Raw genomic sequence first — 13,924 nt, 5'->3', positions numbered from 1 at the left:
ATGAAAGAACGTGAAATGTCAGAATAATAGGAGAGAATGATTTCTTTCAGTTTTTATTTCTTTCATTCACATTCTGGGTCAGAAGATTATATACACTCAATTAATATTTGGTAGCATTGCCATTCAATTGTTTAACTTGGGTCAAATGTTTCGGGTAGCCTTCCACAAGCTTCCCACAATAAGTTGTGTGAATTTTGGCCCATTCCTCCTGAGAGCTGGTGTAAGTAACTGAGTCAGGTTTGTAGGCCTCCTTGCTTGCACACACCTTTTCAGTTCTGCCCACAAATATTCTATAGGATTGAGGTCAGGGCTTTGTGATGGCCACTCAAATACCTTGACTTTGTTGTCCTTAAGCCATTTTGCCACAACTTTGCAAGTATGATTGGGTCATTGTCCATATGGAAACACATTTGCGACCAAGCTTTTAATTCCTGACTGAGGTCTTGATGTTGCTTCAATATATCCACACAATTTTCCTACCTCATGATGCCATCTATTTTGTAAGTGCACCAGTCCCTCCTGCAGCAAAGCGCCCCCATAATATGATGCTGCCACCCCCGTGCTTCACGGTTGGGATGGTGTTCTTCGGGCTTGCAAGCCCCCCCCCCCCCCCCTTTACCTCCATACATGACGATGGTCATTATGGCCAAACAGTTTTGTTTCATCAGACCAGAGGACATTTTCCAAAAAGTACAACCATTGTCCCCATGTGCAGTTGCAAACCGTAGTCTGGCTTTTTTATGGTGGTTTTGGACCAGTGGCTTCTTCCTTGCTGATAGATGTCGATATAGGACTCGTTTTACAGTGGATATAGATACTTTTGTACCCGTTTCCTCCAGCATCTTCACAAGGTCCTTTGCGGTTCTTTTCGTACCAAAGTAGTTCATCTCAAGGAGACAGAACGCGTCTCCTTCCTGAGCGGTATGACGGCTGCGTGGTCCTATGGTGTTTATACGTGCGTACTATTGTTTGTACAGATGAACGTGGTACCTTCAGGCATTTGGAAATTGCTCCCAAGGGTGAACCAGACTTGTGGAGGTCTACAATTTTTTTTTTCTGAGGTCTTGGATATCTTTTGATTTCCCCATGATGTCAAGCAAAGAGGCACTGAGTTTGAAGGTAGGCCTTGAAATACATCCACAGATACACCTCCAATTGACTCAAATGATGTCAATTAGCCTATCAGAAGCTTCTAAAGCCATGACATAATTTTCTGGAATTCTCCAAGCTGTTTAAAGGCACAGTCAACTTCTGACCCACTGGAATTGTGATACATTGAATTATAAGTGAAATAATCTGCCTGTAAACAATTGTTGGAAAAATGACTTGTCATGCACGAAGTAGATGTCCTAACCGGCTTGCCAAAACTATAGTTTGTTTACAAGAAATTTGTGGAGTGGTTGAAAAACGAGTTTTAATGATTCCAACCTAAGTGTATGAAAACTTCCAACTTCAACTGTATAAACTCCCAGTAATTTCATTCGGCAACACAATGCCTTATGTTTTTCATTACAAAGACTGCCCCTACAACACACAGCTAACGTTCTACTCATCATTTGTTCCACCTGTTCAAAATAACTGATGATTCGAGACAATTGTCTACAAATCTTGCACTGATCTGAAAGAACTGACCAGAGATGAAATCAACCATTCCACCATTTTGTTTTCTCCAATCAGTGCAGATGATGTAAGAGGGACAAGGACAGGACACATTTTTGGACAATCGAGAAAGGGCCAAGGTGAGCCTTCAAACATCAGAAAGGGACGGAAAGTTTTATTTTCATCATTTCTTTTTTTTCTCTGAAATCAATCCACATACAAAATAGAAAACAAAAGTACACCCTTCTGACCTACCTAATGGTCTCAGCCATCTTGATGCTCTCCTTCTTGCGGTCGTCGGTGAGCAGTCTAATGAAGTAGATGAAGTCCAGGCCGAAGCAGAAGATGCTACCCACGGCGCTCAGCAGGACCAGCTTGCTGTCGTCTGCCGCCGCCGTGGCCATGGCACTCTGCATCTCCTTCATCACCTGAGGCAGCCATGAGGGAGACAATTATTATGGGCCAATTACCTAGACACAGATGAAGCCTAGTCTGAGATTAAGAAACACTTTAGATGGAGAGTTAATATTGGAAATACTAGGCTTAATCCAGGACACCAACCCAATATTTTTTATAGGACCAATATTTGACTTTCGTTTCAGATACTTTGCATACATTTATATTTGACTACCAATTGTTTGGAAAAGTTGGCATAACTAAATGATGAAGTACTACTATTTTTGGCCTGTCATGCAGTGTAACAATTGTTTTGTTAGGGCAAAGACAAGACAGGCATGACTCACATCGGGATTAAGTGAGTTGTTCTCCGAGGACTTGGTGGAGAGCAGGATGTGGGTGAAGCCATCCTGCTTCTTGACGACAAGGTCCCTGTAGCGGTAGGCACTCTCAGTCTGCCGGACGCTGAACCGAAGGCGCTTGTCGAAGACTGAGCGCTGCTCCTCGAAGCGCCGTTTCCCTGCCACCCCGGAGACTGGGGTGACTCCTGCCACTGCACTCTGCAGGCTAGCTGTCCCATTGGCCGCCAGAGCCTCCATGAGTGTTGATGTACCTGGTGGATAAAAAAAAATGGTGACAAAATATAATGGTGACACAGCCTTTAACATTGTCTGTTTAAATAACCAGATAAATTAAATCTTTGGTACTGCCTGAATGGTTTACTTAGGTTCTACTCAACAGCAGATGAACAGTCCACCAACTGACTTAATTGACATAACTGTGTACTCATTCGTTTGTGGAGAAGGGGGAGAAACAACATTGTAAAGAACTGTGTTTGCATGGCAATGTCCACAATCACTCACCTCTGCGATTGTGGTCTACTTAGACCAGAGCGAGAAGTTGTAGGCTACATATTTTTTTTAAATCCTCAAACTACTTCTAACATCTTAATTCACCAAGACCTAGGTTCAGTATACATCACAACAGTTATTGAAGTCTATTGAAAAAGCCTAGAGGACGATTACATGCCAGCGGGAGCAGAAAATATTTTTGGCATCTCAGATTGTTCTGGTAATTCTCAGATAGAAACTTCATTGGGAGGAAGGATGTTACACATGCTTTTAACATTCGTATCAATGTTTTTTTCTATGAAATCATGATGAAAGTGGCCATTTTAGGCCCTTTCCAGACCTACAGTGTCTTCAGAAAACTATTCACACCCCCGGGACTTCTTCCACATTTTCTTGCGTTAGAGCCGGAATTTTAAATGGAATCAATTGACATGTTTTCACTGACCTACACACAATACTCCATAATATCAAAGTGGAATTATTTAATTAATTTGTAAACATTTCCTAAAAAAAGGAAATGCTGAAATGTGTTCAGTCAAAAAGTATTCAAACCCTTTAAATGGCAACAATACCCCATAATGAAAAAGCAATGTTTTTTTAAATTTAAAATCTTGCTAAATTTTTAAAGTATCACATAGGTATTCAGACCCTTTACTCAGTACTTTGAAGCACCTTTGTCAGTGATTACAGCCTAGAGTCTTCTTGGCTAGTTTAGTTTATTAATTCAACCATAAAAAAAAAATCAAATTTCAATTATGATCTTGTCTCATCGCTGCAACTCTCCAATGGGCCCGGGAGAGGTGAAGGTCGAGTCATGACCCACCAAACCGCAGTCCTTAACACCACCTGCTTAACCCGGAAGCCAGCCTGCAGGCGCCCGGCCCGCCACAAGCAGTTGCTAGATCGCAATGAGCCAAGTAAAGCCCCCCCCGGGCCAAACCCTCCCCTAATGACGCTGGGCCAATTGTGCGACGCCCTATGGGACTCCTGGTTACGGCCGGTTGTGACACAGCCGGAGATCGAAACTGGGTTTGTAGTGACGCCTCAAGCACTGCGATGCAGAGCCTTAGATCGTGGTGCCACTAGGAAGGCCCAATTCGACCATTTTAAAAAACAAGCACACAATTTAAAAGCCATACATGCACATGAGTAATATCATTGAGGATAACAAAGTCTATTTTCAGGTCTCTCCAAAGATGTTTGATCGGGTTCTAGTTTGGGCTCTGGCTGGACCACTCAAGGACATTACGATACTTGTTCCGAAGCCACTCCTTTGTCTTGGCTGTGTACTTAGGGTTGTTGTCCTGTTGGAAAGTGAACCTTCGCCCCGGTCTGAGGCCCTGAGCGCTCTGGGGCAGGTTTTCATCAAGGCTGTGCTTTGCTCCGTTCATCTTTCTCTCGATCCTGACTAGTCTCCCAGTCCCTGCCGTTGAAAAACATCCCCACAGCATGATGCTGCCACCAACATGCGTCACTGTAGGGATGGTATTGGCCTGGTTTCCTATAGACGTGACAATTGGCATTCAGGCCAAAGAGTTAAATTTTGGTTTCATCAGACCAGAGAATGTTTCTCATGGCCTGAGAGTCCTTTAGGTGCCGTTTGGCAACTTCAAGTAGGCTGTCATGTGCCTTTTACTGAGGAGCAGCTTCCATCTGGCCACTCTACAATAAAGGCCTGATTGGTGGAGTGCTGCATAGATCCGTAGTTCCCAAACTTTTTATAGTTCCGTACCCCTTCAATCATTCAACCTCCAGCTGCGTACCCCCTCTAGCTCCAGGGTCAGCGCACTCTCAAATATTGTTTGTTTGCCATCATTGTAAGCCTGCCACACACACTATACGATACATTAATTAAACATAAGAAGTTTGTCACAGCCCGGCTCGTGGTAAGTGACAAAGAGCTCTTATTGGACCAGGGCACAAATAATAATAATTTTGCTCTTTATTTAGTTAATCTTACATAAAAACCTTATTTTCTCATCAAATTGTGAATGAGAAGGGTGTGCTTGAAAGGATGCACATACCTCTGCAATGTTGGGTTGTATTGGAGTCTCTGTCTTAAATAATTTTCCACAGTCTGTGCCTGGATTTTGTTTTCATGCTAGTCAGTGCCAAGAATCCACTATCATATAGGTACATGGTTGCAAAGGGCATCAGTGTTTTAACAGCGAGATTTGCCAAAGCAGGAAACTCAGCGCAGCCATATCTGGCAGTAAATTAGGATAACATTTTCACAGAACCGCTTGTTGCAATTTTGATGAGGCTCTCTTGTTCAGATATCGGTAAGTGGACTGGAGGCAGGGCAAGAAAGGGATAACGAATCCAGTTCTTCATCCGTTCATCCGTTATGGGAAAGTACCTGCGTAATTGCGCACCCAACTCACTCAGGTGCTTCGCTATATCATAGCTTGAGTATATATATAGCTTGAGTTCATTTGCACACAAAACAAAATCATACAAATGATAGACCTGTGTGTTGTCCTTGTTAATGCAGACAGAACAGCTCCAACTTCTTAATCATGGCCTCAATTTTGTCCAGCACATAGAATATATATAGTTGCGGAGAGTTTCTGTAATCCTAGATTCAGATCATTCAAGCGAGAAAAAACATAATCCAGATAGGACAGTTGTGTGAGAAACTCGTCATCATGCAAGCGGTCAAACAAGTGAAAAGGATGTCATTAAACTGAGCTTGTCTCTCAATTTAAAAAAAAAAATGTACCCCTTGATAACCAGCACACTTCTGTATGTTGTAAAAGCATTACATGGTTGCTGCCCATATCATTGCATAGTGCAGAAAAAAGTTTACCCTTTTCACTGTAGTGTCCAAACGTCTTTCAAGCTGTCCGGCATTCCTTTGACAGCAAGCGCCTCTCGGTGGATACTGCAGTGTACCCAAGTGGCGTCGGGAGCAACTGCTTGCACGCGCATTACCACTCCACTGTCTCCCTGTCATGGCTTTTGCGCCATCAGTACAGACACCAACACATCTTAACCACCAAAGTCCATTTGATGTCACAAAGCTGTCCATTACTTTAAAAATATCCTCTCCTGTTGTCCTGGTTTCCAGTGGTTTGCAGAAGAGGAAGTCTTCCTTAATTGACCCCCCATGAGCGTAACGGACATATACCAGGAACTGTGCCAGGACCGCCATGTCTGTTGACTCATCCAGCTGTAACGCATAGAATTCACTGGCTTGTATGCGAAGCAGTAATTGTTTCAAAACATCTCCTGCCATGTCACTGATGCGTCGTGAAACAGTGTTTGATGAAGTCATTGACTGTATAGTTTTTTTGGGCCTTTACCCCAGCTTTGTCCCCAGCCATATCTGCGGCATCAGGAAGAATTAAGTCCTACACAATAGTAAGGGGCTTGCCTGTCCTAGCCATTCGGTAGCTCACAATATAAAGGCGCTTCTAGCCCCTTCTTATTAAGACCATCTGTTGCTTTTATACATGTCTTACTACTCGAAAGTAATCTTAATTCTCGCTCAAAAAATTCCAGTGGCATGTTTTGTTTCTAAATGTCTGTGCAAGAGTGAAGGTTTCATCGAGTTGCAAGATATAACACACTATGTGCAAAAGTACTGTGGCTGAGGAAAGGCACTACTCCCAATATAAGTGAACCCCAAATCAATGTAGTTCATCATATTTGCAACTCTTCGATGGTCCAACATCCCTGTCTGTTGTTTGGTGCTTTCCCGGGTAAGGGGGCAGTAGCTCTTCGGCTGCATCCATTTCACAACTGTCAGTGTCCATGCTAGCTGGGCTAACAACAAATGTAGAATTACTGATGCTAGCATTGGATGTGCTCGTGGAAGCAGAACAACTTGTGTCATCGACAGGTGCAGCGCTGCTGGTCGTAGCAGTACTACCAGTAGAGCTGGTATGTGTTTCTATGGACATGGGCCTTACATTTTTTTTTAACCATTAGTTCATTTTCGAGCAAAAGGAATGAGCAGCAGCAACATTGGCTACATGTGAAATTCCCACAAGAGTAACAGTTAATGTGACTGGATGTTAATTATTTGACTAGGCTACCCAAATTTGACAATGTGTTGTTGTTGTTGTTCTCGCTGAACACTAGATGATTACATTTTTTGGCAGTGAAATGAGGCTAATCAGGCGAGAGAAAAACTTGCCCTCTAGCCCCGTTGGAAAATCTAAATGGACCGTTTGAAAATGTAAATCACATTTGTATTTAGCGTATCCCCGACTGCATCGGGTTCTTGGTCACCTCCCTGACCAAGGCCCTTCTCCCTCTGCTCAGTTTGGACAGGCAGCCAGCTCTAGAAAGAGTCTTGGTGGCTCCAAACTTCTTCCATTTAAGAATGATGGAGGCAAATGTTCTTGGGGACCTTCAATGCTGCAGAAATGTTTTGGTTATTTTCGCCATATCTGTGCCTCGACGCAATCCTCTACGGACAATTCCTTCGACCTCATGGCCTGGTTTTTGCTCTGATGTGCACGGTCAACTGTGGGACCTTATATAGACAGTTGTGTGCCTTTCCATATCATGTCCAATCAATTGAATTTACCACAGGTGGACACCAATCAAGTTGTAGAAACATCAAGGATTATTAATGGAAACAGGATGCACCTGAGCTCAATTTCAAGTCAAATAGCAAAGGGGCTGAATACTTGTATGTAAATATGGTATTTGTTTAAAAATGTTTGCAAATGTATAAACATTTATAAAAACCTGTTAACGCTTTGTTATTATGGGGGTATTGTGTGTAGATTGAGGGGGACATTACATTTTTTTTTTGTGAATAGGCTTTTAATGTCACAAAATGTGGAAAAAGTGAAGGGGTCTGAATACTTTCCAAATGCACCGTAGTTACTCCACAATACTAACGAGTGAAAAGAAGGACGCCCTGTACAGAATAAAACATATTCCAAAGACATGCATCCTGTTTGTAATAAGGCACTAAAGTAAAACTGCCAATCATTTGGAAAATAAATTAACTATGTCCAGAATAAAAAGCGTTATGTTTGAACCAAATCCAACAACACATCACTGAGTACCACTCTTCATATTTTCAGGTATGATGGTGGCTGCACAAGGACAAATATACACCGGAGTTGCTTACCAAGACGACATTGAATGTTCCGGAGTGGCCAGTTTAGACTTTAAATCAGTTTGAAAATATACAGCGACTGAAATGACTGCAACACTCAACAAAGAGCTGCAGTTAGTTTCAGAGTGGTTGGCAAGGAATAAGTTAGCCCTAAATATTTCTAAAACTAAAAACATTGTATTTGGAACAAAACACTCACTAAACCTCAACGAAATCTTGTAATAAATAATGTAGAAATTGAGCAAGTTGAGATGACTAAACTGCTTGGAGTAACACTAGAATGTAAACTGCCATGGTCAAAACATATTGATGCAGTAGTAGCTAAGATGGGGAAAAGTCTGTCTATAATATAGTGATGCTCTGCCTTAACAACACTATCAACAAGGCAGGTCCTACAGGCACTAGTTTTGTCGCACCTTGACTACTGTTCAGTCGTGTGGTCAGGTGCCACAAAAAAGGAATTAGGAAAAATGCAATTGACTCAGAACAGGGCAGCAGGGCTGGCCCTTGGATGTACACAGAGAGCTAATATTAGAAATATACATGTAAATCTCTCCTGGCTGAAAGTGGAGGAGAGATTGACTTAATCACTACTTTTATTTATGAAAGATATTGACATGTTGAATGCACCGAGCTGTCTGTCTAAACTACCGGCACACAGCTCGGACACCCATGCATACCCCACAAGACATGCCACAAGAGGTCTCTTCACAGTCCCCAAGTCCAAAACAGACTATGTGAGGCACACAGTACTACATAAAGCCATGACTACACTGAAGTATCTTATTCCACATCAAGTAACTCATACAAGCAGTAAAATTTGATTACATTTTATTTTTTTTTACCTTATGGCACAACGGGGACTGTGAAGCAACACAAACATTGGCACAGACATGCATACACACATGATAACATACGTACTATACATACACATGGATGTAGTACTGTAGACATGTGGTAGTGGTGGAGAAGGGGCCTGCGGGCACACAGTGTGGTGTGAAATCTGTGAATGTATTGTAATGTTTTAAAATTGTAAAACTGCCTTAATTTTGCTGGACCCCAGTAAGAGTAGCTGCTGCTTTGGCATCAGCTAATGGGGATCCATAATAAATACAAAAAAATGTCAAGACTTAGAAATGGCTGTCTAGCAATGAACAACTTGACAGAGCACTAATATTTTTTTTAAGAATAATGTGCAAAAATTATGCAATCCAGGTGTGCAAAGGTCTTAGAGACTTACCCAGAAAGACTCCCAGCTGTAATCACTGCCAAAGGTGATTCTAACATGTATTGACTGAATTCTTATGTAAATTAGATATTTCTGTATTTCGTTTTCAATAAATTATCTAACATTTGTAAAAACATGTTTTCAGTTTGTCATTATGGGGTTGTGTGTAGATGGGTGAGATGTATTTATTTAATACATTTTGAATTCAGGCTGTAACACAATTGGGAATAAGTCAGGGGGTACGAATACATGCCTCTTGTAAGACCTTATGATCTGTGAACCGTACATAGAGCACACTATAAGGAGTATGTTAGATTTTGAAATACACATTCATTTATTTAACATTAATCTCTCAACAACCCTTTTTGATTTTGTTCATTTTAAAGACATATTGTTTGGAACGATATACTCTACAAGTACATCACTTTTCCAGAGTGGGCTCTCCGCCTATTCTGAAGTCCTGGCACCACCAACACAGCGAATGGATTACAAGGAATGCCCTCTGCTGGTGACTTGCTGAATGTGCAATCCTAAAGGAGGGCTGAGATTGGTTAATGACCTATAAGGTAAATGTTCATGTATAAAAAATGGGTCACATCGTTACAAGTACCAAGAGAGCCCACTCTGGAAATGTGATGCGTTTGAAGAGTATATTGTTCCAAACAGTATATCTAAAAATAAGCTAAATCAAAATGGGTAGTTTTGATATCCATTAAATAGTTCTAATATTGAATAAACTAATGTGAACATTTGTATTTCAGAATCTAGACATACTCCATGTTAGAGCACACTATTAGGAGTATAATGACACAAAGATGTCTGTATCATGTACAGTTTACAGATCATAGGGTCTTATAGGATGCATGTACAGTGGGGAGAACAAGTATTTGATAACCTGCAAAATAAGCAGGTAGAGGTCTGTAATTTTTATCATAGGTACACTTCAACTGTGAGAGATGGAATATAAAACAAACATCCAGAAAATCACATTGTATGATTTTTAAGTAATTAATTTGCATTTTATTGCATGGCATAAGTATTTGATCACCTACCAATCAGTAAGAATTCCAGCTCTCACAGACCTGTTCGTTTTTTTTTAAAGAAGCCCCCTGTTCTCCACTCATCACCTGTATAAACTGCACCTGTTTGAACTCGTTACCTGTATAAAAGACACGTGTACACACACTCAATCAAACAGACTCCAACCTCTCCACAATGGCCAAGACTAGAGAGCCGTGTAAGGACATCAGGGATAAAATCGTAGACCTGCACAAGGCTGGGATGGGCTACAGGACAATAGGCAAGCAGCTTGGTGAGAAGGCAACAACTGTTGGCGCAATTATTCGAAAATGGAAGAAGTTCAAGATGACGGTCAATCACGCTCGGTCTGGGGCTCCATGCAAGATCTCACCTCGTGGGGCATCAATGATCATGAGGAAGGTGAGGGATCAGCCCAGAACTACACGGCAGGACCTGGTCAATGACCTGAAGAGAGCTGGGAACACAGTCTCAAATAAAACCATTAGTAACACACTACGCCGTCATGGATTAAAATCCTGCATTGCACGCAAGGTCCGCCTGCTCAAGCCAGCGCATGTCCAGGCCCGTCTGAAGTTTGCCAATGACCATCTGGATGATCCAGAGGGGGAATGGGAGAAGGTCATGTGGTCTGATGAGACAAAAATAGAGCTTTTTGGTCAAAACTCCACTCGCAGTGTTTGGAGGAAGAAGAAAGATGAATACAACCCCAAGAACACCATCCCAACCGTGAAGCATGGAGGTGGAAACATCATTCTTTGGGGATGCTTTTCCGCAAAGGGGACAGGACGACTGCACCGTATTGAGGGGAGGATGGATGTGGCCATGTATCGCGAGATCTTGGCCAACAACCTCCTTCCCTCAGTAAGAGCATTGAAGATGGGTCGTGGCTGGGTCTTCCAGCATGACAACAACCCGAAACACACAGCCAGGGCAACTAAGGAGTGGCTCCATAAGAAGCATGTCAAGGTCCTGGAGTGGCCTAGCCAGTCTCCAGACCAGAACCCAATAGAAAATATTTGGAGGGAGCTGAAAGTCCGTATTATCCAGCGACAGCCCCGAAACCTGAAGGATCTGGAGAAGGTCTGTATGGAGGAGTGGCCCAAAATCCCTGCTGCAGTGTGTGCAAACCTGGTCAAGAACTGCAGGAAAAGTATGATCTCTGTAATTGCAAACAAAAGGTTTCTATACCAAATATTAGGTTCTGCTTTTCTGATGTATCAAATACTTATGTCATGCAATAAAATGCTAATTAATTACTTAAAAATCATACAATGTGATTTTCTGGATTTTTGTTTTAGATTCCGTCTCTCACCGTTGAAGTGTACATATTATAAAAATTACAGACCTCTACATGCTTTGTAAGGAGGAAAACCTGCAAAATCAGTAGTGTATCAGATACTTTTTCTCCCCACTGTATAGGTCTAAAAAGGGCCTAAAATGGCCACTTTCATCATGATTTTATGTAAAAAACATTTCAAACATCTTTCCTCCTAGTGAAGTTGTGAGAATTGCCAGAAAAATCTGAGATACCAAAAAATATTTTCCGCTAGCGTGGAATCGCCCCTAGAGCCTTACCTTTCCCATTGAGTGTGCGTATTGATGCGGGGGTGATGGGGACTTGCTGAGGAATTAATGGGCTTTGGCTTTGAATCCTGGGCCGGGTCCCCATGCGCGCTCTTTCTTCCCCAGGCCCCAGTAACAACCCTGGAGGCTTTTCCAAAAGGGCTACCTCTGGGGGCACAGAGTCCTGCTCCTGACCCCCTTGCTCCAGACAGTGGGCCGCCTCGCTAGGCGAAGACTCAGAGTCCGCCCGGCTGCTCATTGGGCTTTTGGGTACTAGGATTTTGATCCCGGACTTCGCCAGGTCCATGCTCCGACGCACCGTGCCCACCGGAGAAGCCGCAGGCCCGCTTGTGAAGCCAGGTCTACAAATGTCACCGGTGGCCGAAACACTGTACTTTTGGCTCAAGTTAAGCTGCATGTTCGTTCTAGTGTGTGCCACGCCAGGGTCAAGTGGTGGCAACGGTTTTGAGATGGCCGTAGCTGCTGCGGTGGGGGAAGAGGCATTCCCGGGTTTTACTAGAGCATGGCTTCCTGCTCCACTGTGTGGCTGAGGCCTGCAGATCTGTTTGCGGGCGTTGTTTCTCGAACTGTGGGTCGTGCTGGGAGTGCTTCGAGTGGAGCGCAGTAAAGTACTGTCTCTCTGTCTTTCACCGTGTTGCCGATTAAAATCGTGAATGAACTCCACACAGGCAGAGAGGTGCGTCTCGGGCTCCCAGGTGTCCCCCTCGTAGCCATAGCCCCTCCAGCGCACCAGGTACTCAATCTTTCCTTTCTTGTTCTTCCGTTTGTCCACAATTCTCTCAACCTGTAACAGAATTTTAAAAATAGTTGGCAGTGGCAATGACTGGATTTAGGGCAGTCACTAAGTCACAAATCATGAGACTAAAATGTAACGGCTATAGCATACAATGGACTACGTGACGTGAGAAACAATCAGCCATATGGTGAAATCATCTGTGATATTCCAGGGTTGTATTCACCAGGCACCCAAATGGACAAAAAGGACAAACAGGGCAGGACTCCCTAAACTGTCCAATACGAAATGCTTGTTTTTGTTACCCGTTTACACTAATGAATACGACCCTGCTATAGCTTCTTCGAACACCCTCAGATCTCCAGTAGGATGTTTCTAACTCGGGGTAGACCTCAAAAATAAGGCAGCCCCCCATATATTGACCTAGCCTAGAAGGAGGCACCTAGGAACAGAGTTGCCATCTATCAAGGACATTTTCATTAACCACTGCCGCCCTCTGTATCATCAAGGACCCCAGCCACATAAGTCATGAACTGTTTTCATCCCAATGGTCTAGCCATAGTATTAGACCTAGACCACCAGCTCCAAAAAGGCTGTTTATATCCACAGGCAGTGACTAATGTGACTAATGAATAGAAGATTTCATGGCTAATTGGGCCAGTTTTTTTGTATTGGCCTACTTTATGATATTCCTCCTATAAGTTTTGATTTCATAGATATATTGCTAATTAGTGTAGTTATTTGTGTGTTTAACCCAAAATGTCTGTGTGTAAGATTGTCAATGTAGGCAATTTAACTACAGCTAAATGGCAAACTTGAACAAAAGACAACATCAGCATGTTGAGTTTGAAACTAAAATGTTCAATGTAACTTGAATCCATTACCTCATATAGTATAGATAGGATAGGCTGGCAACTTGTAACAGTTCAGGCCATATCGTCCAGGCCATATGTGAAAATTAATGTTCACCTTTTCATAAAAGCATGAATAACTTTCAGATATGGAGCTATCCCAAAAACAGCTCATGGCTGCCATTTCCCATTACAAAAATGTACACTGAACAAAAATATAAAATGCAATAGTTACAGTTTATATAAGGAAATCAGTCAATTGAAATGAATGAATTAGGCCCTAATCCATGGATATCACAAGACTGGGCAGGGGCGCAGTCACTTGGGAGCCAGGCCAAGCCAATCAGAATGTTTCCCCCCCTATAAAATGGTATTATTAAAGACAGAAATACTCCTCAGTTTCATCAGCTGTCCGGTTGGCTGGTCTCAGACGAGCCCACAGGCGAAGAAGCCAGATGTGGAGGTCCTGCCTGGGCTGACGTTGTTACACGTGGTCTGTGGTTGTGAGGCCGGTTGGACGTACTGACAAATTCTCTAAAACAACGGTGGAAGTGGCTTATG

General features: G+C 42.7%; 1 protein-coding gene across 3 annotated transcripts in view; it reads right to left on the bottom strand.

The window, feature by feature from the left end:
• Nucleotides 1–13,924, bottom strand: part of LOC110529969 (chromodomain Y-like protein) — a 31,288-nt gene that overhangs the window by 8,290 nt on the left and 9,074 nt on the right. For all 3 annotated transcript variants that reach the window (XM_021612668.3, XM_090181766.1, XM_090181765.1), the window contains exons 2-4: nt 11,771–12,563; nt 2,343–2,608; nt 1,855–2,027 (exon numbers count right to left, since the gene is read on the bottom strand). In XM_021612668.3, coding sequence (XP_021468343.1) covers nt 1,855–2,027; nt 2,343–2,608; nt 11,771–12,563 — 1,232 coding nt within the window. The remainder of the gene's footprint in view (nt 1–1,854; nt 2,028–2,342; nt 2,609–11,770; nt 12,564–13,924) is intronic.

The sequence above is a fragment of the Oncorhynchus mykiss genome, chromosome 8, assembly GCF_057628025.1.
Source record: "Oncorhynchus mykiss isolate SJ-2025 chromosome 8, ASM5762802v1, whole genome shotgun sequence".
NCBI classification, from domain to species: domain Eukaryota; kingdom Metazoa; phylum Chordata; class Actinopteri; order Salmoniformes; family Salmonidae; genus Oncorhynchus; species Oncorhynchus mykiss.
The sequence above is the reverse complement of the archived record's forward strand: the minus strand, read 5'-3'. Positions and strand labels throughout refer to the sequence as shown.